The following is a 9,496-nucleotide window of genomic DNA, read 5'->3' as shown; positions in this document are numbered from 1 at the left end:
GTACAATTTGGATTTGGGTGAACGGATAGAGCTGGAATCCTGAAATTAGGAATTAGGATCACTGATGAAGAGTAAAAATGAAAGGTTTTTGGAATTCGAACTATTAGTGTACGAAAAGTAATAAATGGTAGTAAATTTAATACAATTTGGGTTTGGGTGAACGGATAGAGCTGGAATCTTGAAATTTGGAATAAAGGTCACTGATGGAGAGTAAAAAAGAAAGGTTTTTGGAAATTCGAATTAAAATTATACGAAAAATACTAAATGGTACTAAATATAGTACAATTTGGGTATGGGTTGACGAATAGGGCCGGAATCCTGAAATTTGGAATGGGGGTCACTCATGAAGAGTAAGAAAGATGTACCAAAGGTCGAAAAGTCCTAAATGGTAGTGAGTTTAGTATGATTTGGATTTGAAGAGCTAGAATCCTGAAATTTGGAATTAAGATTACTGTTGGAATATAGAATTGAGATATGGAGGTAGCTTTGGAAAATCGTACTAATGTGCACGAAGTAGTACTAAATGGTACGAAATTCGCTATAATTTGTATTTGCGTGAACAGATTACTGTTGGAGTGTAGGATTGAGGTAGTTTTGGAAATTCGTACTTATGGAAAAGTGCTAAATGGAACTACATTGGCTATATTTTGGGTTTAGGTGAACGGATAGAGCTGAGATATGAAAGTACATTTTGGAAAATCGTGTACGAAAAGTGCTAAATGGTACAAAATTTGGTAACTTTTGGTATTTGCTATATGGTATAGAATTTTGTACAATTTGTGATTTTGTAAAGGGTAGAACTGGAATTTTGAAATTCGGTATTAGATTAGCAATTGGTGTTTAGAGTGGAGGTAGGGAGGAGGTTTTGAAAATTCGTACTTATTTATACAAAAACTACTAAATAGTCCTCAAATGGGTTTCAGGGGAACTGGAAAACTGAATTGGGGTTAGGATATATGTTGAATATAAGGAAGTAATTTTTGAAACGTTTACATATGTGTAGGAAAAGTTTGGTAACATGTTGATACCAAAACCATTTTAAATAGTTAAGGTACTAAATTTGGTGTTGGGTGTAGGAACAAAGCTGGGATTATATAATTTAAAAATATGCTATTTGTACAAAAAAATACGAAATGGAAAAATATTTGTTATGAAGATCGCTTTAAAGTTTGAGACAAAGTTCTGAGTTTGAAAAATTGTACTGAATATTGTCCCATTGATTTGATGTTAACGCCAAGGAGTTTCTAAATAATGTACTGAAATTAAGTAGTCAAACGTGAAGTTTCTTTTCAAAAAATGTTTTTTGTCTGACCGCTTTGGTATGTAAATTTGAAAACGTGGTTCAATGCGACAATTTTGTTAACTAGAAGTTATTTACCCCCTGATATTAAAAAATCCTAAATTGAAATGCCTTCAAAAAATTTGCCGTTATATACGGTTGACATACCGGTGCACATTAAGTACAATTTTTTGTAAAGAAGTTTTCTAACCTTTCATGCCACAAATTCCGAATTTCGGTTGGAAAATGTGCAGAAGATCTTCAAAATACTCTAAACCTTCAAAATATCTCTTCTAATAAACGTGGATTGAAGTGGAGATTTTTTAAATTAAACTTCTATATCCTCTGAGTATTCAAGGTCCAACTTTAAAGAAAATTGGACAATAAACATTTGTTCTTCTTTAAAAATACACTAAGTCGAGAGGTACCGTTATATGGGGATATACGAAAACGTGGCCGAAAATTTAACGGACCTATTCGGGTTCTGGGCGAAACCGCTAAAGCTAGAACCTTGAATTGTGAATGTGCGTGATTGTTGTTGTGAAGGGGTGAGATAAAGTTTAGTGTTTGGAAATTCGTACTGGAAGAGAATGCTGTGTTAGTGAAGGGGTAAAACCAGGAGTCAAATCTGAAATTTGCAATATGATACGTAGTTTTGGAAATTCGAAATAAAAAATATGGTAGCTGTGTAGGGATGCGATACGGCAATTTTTATACCCTATACCACAATGTGGAAAAGGGTATAATAAGTTTGTTTTCCCAAAAATTCATGTAACGCCGCGAAATATTCGTCGTAGACCCCTCATGTGGTATACCAAACTTCATATCTCGACGAGATAAAGCGATTTAGCGATGTGTGTCCGTCCGTCCGTCTGTCCGTCCATTAAAAATTGTAATCAAGCTAGAGGCCGCAATTATGGACCGATTGTCACGAAATTTAGTATGGAGGTCGGGTTTGGACCAGAATAGAACTGATTAGTTTTTGGCGATGATCGTGAAATGTTAAAGGGATGAAATGGACCAAAAACAAAATTTTTGCTCGATTTTGTAGCCGCTCTGTAGGTCGCAATAATAGTCCGATCGGCGCGAAATTTTAAACGTAGTTTTGGTTTGAGATGAAGAAGTAGCGTGCAAGTCAACGGTATGATCGGATAATATTTAGCGGGTTAAATTGATCAAAACTTTTGTGTGAAAATTGGTAAAATTTCTAATGCACATCTTATAACAGCTAGCCCGGAAAGCTAGTGCACAGGGATAGTGGTATAGGGTATCACATGGTCGGCCCCGTCCGACTATAGTCTGTTCTTACTTGTTTTTTTTTAAATTCTGACTACAATCGAAAAAATATTGGTAATAAAAATAGGTCTAGGTTTGGAAATTCGAAATAAAAAATATGGTAGCTGTGTAGGGATGCGATACGGCATTTTTTTTTTAACTTCTGACTACAATCGAAAAAATATTGGTAATAAAAATAGGTCTTAGTACAACAGAATCTCCAGTATTCACCATTCCCGTATTAAATATTGTTTATATATATTTCGTTTTCTTTCCGCATACGAAGTAGCGGGCATTTGCTAGTTTTCAATAAAGTTTACACAATATACAGAAAAAAAATTATTGATCAACTCTCTGTTTATTGAAGTTTTGCACTAAAAAAGAGATATAAAACTCTTAAAATAATAAAAAAAAAATAATAATAAAATAATACATCTTCAATGACTATTATGCATAGTTTCTCGGAAATTAGACGCTGATATTGAAGTAAATAATCTTCAAAGTTAAAAGTATTAGCATAAGATAATAATAGATAACGGTATGTTTATGCATTTTTTGTTTAGATTCGAAGGATGATGAATCGGAATTGTCCTTATATTCCCAGTTACAGTTATCGTTGAAGATGGTAAGACCATTTTGGAGTATCACACAATGTCCTTGATCATATTCTTTCTTCCATTGCTCATTATTAATACTTTGTGATAAAAACAAGTTGCAAAATCAAATGAAATGACATTTTTGTGCCAAATGAAAATTTCAGTGCCAAACAAAAATTCAATTTATTCATATACAAATACTTCTTTGTTTATTTTTTCCTCATGTATGTATGTCAAATTAAACCATTTTCCCCGATTTCTCTATAACGAGTTTTCTATATAACGTAGTAATTTGTCGGTCCCCAACAGCTGCGTTATAGAGAAGTTCGACTGTACTACTGTCAATTAAAATATTGACAATTTTAAACTTATACTCAACTAAAAATATTTTTGAACAAAAGATTTGAAGACGATTTATAATGTTGGCGTAAACAGCAAATAATTTAAAATAAATTGCAACATTTCTGCTAATGAATTAACAGTTGGGATGTCAACAATATCTGTGTTCGTTTACTCAAAATTTTTACAAATTATTACGGGACGTTGTTCGTTCATTTTACAGTACAATACAACAGACCTTGGTCGTTAACAAGAAGTTACTTGACCTGTTATTGAGTAAACGAACATACCTAATGTTAAATAATAACAAAATAAGCCAAACTGGATAAGTTTAAAAATGTTTTTGACCAGTTCCTTGTTTTGTATGGGCACTTCTATTATTTTGAACGCAATTTTTAGAACGATTTCCTTGACATTTAATATTCATTCAATATTTTCTTTGACATTTAATTTTCAATAACAACAATGTTGTTTTTGTAAATTTGTTAGTTGTTGTAATTCATGCATCTACCTTATATACATAAATGTGCCTTGACTACTATGCAGCTCTTGGTTTTGAAAGAAAACTATAGAACTATATATTACAAAGGCTTAAGAAACGAACATCTTGCCCATAGGCAACATTTTTAATTCTGAAATCCCAAATACTATTTTGATCAAGTACTTTGCTTTCGTCACTTCTAAATGGTTTCCTGATAGGAGTATAGTTCCACTAGTATCCTTTTGTCAGTGACGTATGCATGGAGTGGCGCAAGGGGCCTGCTTCATTAAGACGATTTGAATTCAAATTCGTTCGAACTACTACCAAACTTCAGTTTAAAAAAATGGCTTCATTTGTTTTTTCAATCAAACAAATTTTCCACACTCCACACCCATGGCACAATTACCCAGGCAGTGGTATCACGCCAGCTGTTCGAATATGAATTGTCAAATCCCTTTATAAAAAATTATTTTTGTTATAATTTCCCCAACAACATAAAGAGAATTTTGACATAACATATTCAAAATTTTACGATGCCACTACTTTGGTAATTGTGCCATGGATTGTACTCAAACTTTGACAATCTTAAAACCATGGTGTGGAGCATGGGAAGTGATTTGACAATTCATATTCGAACAGCTGGTGTGATACCACTACCTTGGCAATAGTACCATGCTCCACATTTAGGCCATAAATTAATGATATCAAGGCACATTTAAGGGCTGCGTACATAAGCTGCCTCGCCTGTTTGCCTTGCTTGTTTCTGTAAAAATAATAAAAAAGAAAAGGGCAACCCAGTTCGAAATTTGCTCGGCCTTCTTTAGTCTTTTATTTTTATTATAACAGAAATGAAACAGGCGAGGTTGCTTATGTACCCAGGCCTTTATAGAAGGTAGAAGTGACAATCAGCTGAATTTTTTTGTTAATTTAGTTTTCAAAATGTAATGGTTTTCAAATGTAATACCTGTATTTTTACTTTTTTTGTTAATTTGGATTTCAAAATGTAATAGGGTCTACTTAAGAAATTTAAAACTTTGAGATTTGCTACCATAAAATACTTATTTTCATCCTAAACTTGTACGACAGTTCAGAATGCTTTATATTCACATTTTGATTCAAATTTGTTCTATTTTAGTGGATTTAGAGAACATTTTTAGAACGACCCCATTATTCAATATTTTCTTTGATATTTAATTTTCAATAACAACAATGTTGTCTTTGTAAATTTGTTAGTTGTTTTAAATATAAATAAATAAATTTCACAAAATTATATCGAATTCCATAATAAAGTAGTTTTATGAAATTGCTGTAGTGGGGAACTAGATTTTAGAACGGCTAATTTCATGAAATTATTTACATAATTAATAAGCAGTACATGGCGAGAGCAGAAGCGCCTTCCCCTTTTTATAAAAACAGTGATTCACTGGTTAGAATCAGTGGGTGGAACATTTAACCTCACGTGTATGTCCATAAATACATACATACATACTTTTATAATTAGCAACACGTTTTCTGAGGCATTTGTTAATTATGCTTATCAATTGGATTAGCTTTATTATGCTGTCGGAAAACCAAAACAAAACATGATTCAGTTGCTGGTCCACAATTTAAACACTCTCAAAAATCAATTTACAAAAATAAAGTATTATTTGCAGATACGCTCTCTCGTGGGCGAACATTCTCTATCCCCAAGTCTGTCGGTGTTTACTCTTTAAGAAATACCTGACCTACCTCTACAACTGGCGTGTGTGTGTACTTAGCCATAGAATAGAACCATTGACAAATACGTTTTTTTTATAAAAACGTAATGTGTATTTCTAGCGTAGATTGGCTGTATGTTGAAATTAATCCACATATTTGTATGACAATGACACTTAAGTACATTTTGCACTTGCATTAAAACATGTGTTTTGGGAATTTAAGCAGCTTTTAGACATACTAGCATGTTAGATGTAAAAGCCGCTATAGCTATACTCTAGCGCTCATAATCATTATAATGAAAATGTATGACATTTTATGTAAAATAATAAGGAAGATGTTTCTCATGTTAATAAGTGTTATTATAATCGCACTCTTAGGTATGCTAAAACAATTGTTAACAACAAAATCAACAAAATAACAATCAAGAAATTTCCCGATTATAGATCAGACATGACCAAAAAGAGACCGGAGAAAATTCAAAATATTGGCAACTTATAACAGTGTGTTAGTAAGTTTGTATTCACGCAAGCTATAAAACAATAACAAATCAAAACATTTGTTCTCTTTTGTACGCTCTTTCTGTGCATTCGGGTCGTGTGTGTGTAAATTGCTGAAAATCATCGGCACCGCCGTGTCAAAGAAGAACACATTTGTTATAGATAGTATTTCTCTGAGATACAATATACTAAAAGGTGTATTAAACTTTAATAATTAAAGCCATAGATGGGCTTTCTCGCACGCCAGCGTTGCTGTGGTTTGTTTCTCTTTTTCGTTGTAACAACATAAATAAACATTTACGGATTGTTTTGTTATTGTGTTTTTAATAAAATTGTTTTTTAAAATGTTTAAGATGCCACCCGTTTCTTAAAAATATTTAAAAAGTAAAAAAATTCTAACAAAAACGCTGTTTTAATTTTTCCCTTAAAACGTATTTAAGAGTAATTTTGACCATCTATGATTAAAGAAGATGCTTTTGTCAATGGGTCTGTTCATGTTGCACACAAACGTACACACGCCCAACTAAATGCCCCCATTGTGAAAAGAAAGAGAGAATTTTAATAAACAACACAATATCCTCTTCGACATTGTTCAATTCTCTTCTCAACTTATCTAGAAATTTCCACACTGTTCTCGTAAGAGAATCTCGATAATTCTGTGGTAGGCATTCTCAGTATAAATAGCAGCAGCGAATTTCTCTTCGGCATTAGTTCAGTACAAACAGTCAAAGAGTAGACACAAAGCGAGTAAACAAGAAAAAATTACGAGGCGAATATTTTTAAAAGTGAAATAAACGTTACAAACAGCAGAAGAAAAGTTTAAAAAAGTATTTGTTTAAAAGTTGAAAATAAAATAATTTTAAATTTCATCGCGAAAAGCAACAGAGAAACAAAACACAAACAAAATGGTAGCAATTGGTATTGATTTGGGTACAACATACTCCTGCGTTGGTGTCTTCCAACATGGCAAAGTGGAAATTATCGCCAATGACCAGGGCAATCGCACAACACCCAGTTATGTTGCCTTCACAGACACAGAGAGGCTGATTGGTGATGCAGCCAAGAACCAAGTGGCCATGAATCCAAAGAACACAGTTTTCGATGCCAAACGTTTGATTGGTCGCAAATACGATGATCCCAAAATTATGGAAGATATCAAACACTGGCCCTTCAAGGTGGTCAGCGACAGTGGAAAACCCAAAATTTGTGTGGAATTCAAGGGAGAATCGAAACGTTTTGCCCCCGAAGAAATCAGTTCCATGGTGTTGACAAAGATGAAGGAAACAGCCGAAGCCTACTTGGGTAAATCAGTCAGCGATGCAGTCATCACAGTGCCAGCCTACTTCAATGATTCACAGAGACAGGCGACAAAAGATGCTGGACGAATTGCAGGCTTAAATGTTCTCAGAATTATCAATGAACCCACAGCTGCCGCTTTGGCATATGGTCTCGACAAGAACCTGAAAGGAGAACGCAATGTATTGATCTTCGATTTGGGTGGTGGTACCTTTGATGTCTCCATTCTTACAATCGACGAAGGTTCTCTCTTTGAAGTACGTTCAACTGCTGGTGATACACACTTGGGTGGTGAAGATTTCGATAATCGACTGGTCAATCATTTGGCTGACGAATTCAAGAGGAAATACAAAAAAGATCTACGTTCGAATCCCAGAGCATTGCGCCGCCTGAGAACTGCTGCCGAACGAGCCAAGCGCACATTGTCATCGAGCACTGAAGCCACAATCGAGATAGATGCCTTGTTTGAGGGTATCGATTTCTACACGAAAGTAAGTCGTGCCCGTTTTGAGGAACTGTGTGCCGATCTCTTCCGCCAAACATTACAGCCTGTGGAGAAGGCTCTCAACGATGCCAAAATGGACAAGAATGATATTCATGACATCGTCTTGGTTGGTGGTTCTACCAGAATTCCTAAAGTCCAGAATTTGCTGCAACAATTCTTCTGTGGCAAGAGCTTGAATTTGTCCATTAATCCCGATGAAGCTGTTGCCTATGGTGCCGCCATTCAAGCTGCCATTCTCAGTGGTGATAAGAGCAGTGAAATCCAAGATGTCCTGCTGGTCGATGTTGCACCATTGTCCTTGGGTATTGAAACTGCTGGTGGTGTAATGGCGAAGATTATTGAACGCAACACTCGCATTCCATGCAAGCAAACGCAGACATTCTCCACTTATTCGGATAATCAAACTGGTGTCACCATCCAGGTGTTTGAAGGTGAACGTGTTATGACCAAGGATAACAACAGATTGGGTACCTTTGATTTGTCCGGTATTCCTCCAGCTCCTCGTGGTGTACCCCAGATTGAAGTGACATTTGATTTGGATGCCAATGGTATTCTAAATGTTTCGGCCAAGGAAATGAGTTCGGGTAATGCCAAAAATATTACCATTAAGAACGACAAAGGACGTCTGTCACAGGCGGAAATTGATCGTATGGTCAATGAGGCCGAGAAATATGCAGCTGAAGATGAAAAGCAGAGAAGTAAAATTGCCGCCCGTAATAATTTGGAAAGTTATGTCTTTGGGGTGAAACAGGCTTTGGATCAAGCTGGCAGTGACAAGGTCACAGAACAAGAAAAGAGTGAAGCATTGAGAGCGTGTGAGGATACCATTAAATGGCTCGACGCCAATACCTTGGCTGAAAAGGAGGAATATGAAGACAAAATGAAGGATCTAACCAAGCTATGCACACCCATCATGACTAAACTTCATGGAGCTGGACCTTCGTGTGGCCAACAAGCCGGCGGCTTTGGTGGTGGCAGAAGTGGACCCACTGTTGAAGAAGTAGACTAAATAAAAATGCCAAAACAATAATTTAGAATAAGAAGTAGCATTGCCATTGTAAAAAGTATCATCCACGTCCATAATAGAACCTAAGTTGTAATACTAGGATAGGATAGGTAGAATAACAAATTTATATCTTTTACAAAAAATAAAAATAAAATAAAAATGAATAAATAAAATAGCATGATCTATTTCAAACTTAATTAAGTCTCGTTATTTAATGTACTGGGAAAATATACATATGTACATATGTATAAGGGTTTATTGGATTTAGGTCTGGACAGAGGTAAACATTTTATATTTTATACATGTTCAGTTCTACAACCTGCAAGGAATTTTTTCAAAATTGAACAGAGCAAGACTCCAATCATATAATCCATAAGCAACCCCCTTCTAAATTTGCGGGAGATGGTTTTTTTTTCTTCTCACACTTTACCTTATAACACTGTGCGACAACAAAAAAAATGACAAGGAAAATCGAGTAGATTATGAAAGTAGAGCTAAAAATATGAGACACGTGTATCGGC

The 9,496-nt window shown here is 34.8% G+C and overlaps 1 protein-coding gene across 1 annotated transcript; it reads left to right on the top strand.

Annotated features, from left to right (window-relative positions):
• The first annotated feature begins 6,893 nt into the window (after positions 1-6,893).
• On the top strand, positions 6,894-9,162 carry LOC141391317 (heat shock protein 70). The gene has a single exon (XM_073964231.1). It carries the CDS (start codon positions 7,074-7,076, stop codon positions 8,976-8,978), a length of 1,905 nt encoding a protein of 634 aa, XP_073820332.1. The 5' UTR covers positions 6,894-7,073; the 3' UTR covers positions 8,979-9,162.
• Positions 9,163-9,496: the final 334 nt, after the last annotated feature.

The sequence above is a fragment of the Musca autumnalis genome, unplaced genomic scaffold (assembly GCF_047663935.1).
Source record: "Musca autumnalis isolate F117 unplaced genomic scaffold, ASM4766393v1 scaffold_1, whole genome shotgun sequence".
NCBI lineage: Eukaryota > Metazoa > Arthropoda > Insecta > Diptera > Muscidae > Musca > Musca autumnalis.
The sequence above is the reverse complement of the archived record's forward strand: the minus strand, read 5'-3'. Positions and strand labels throughout refer to the sequence as shown.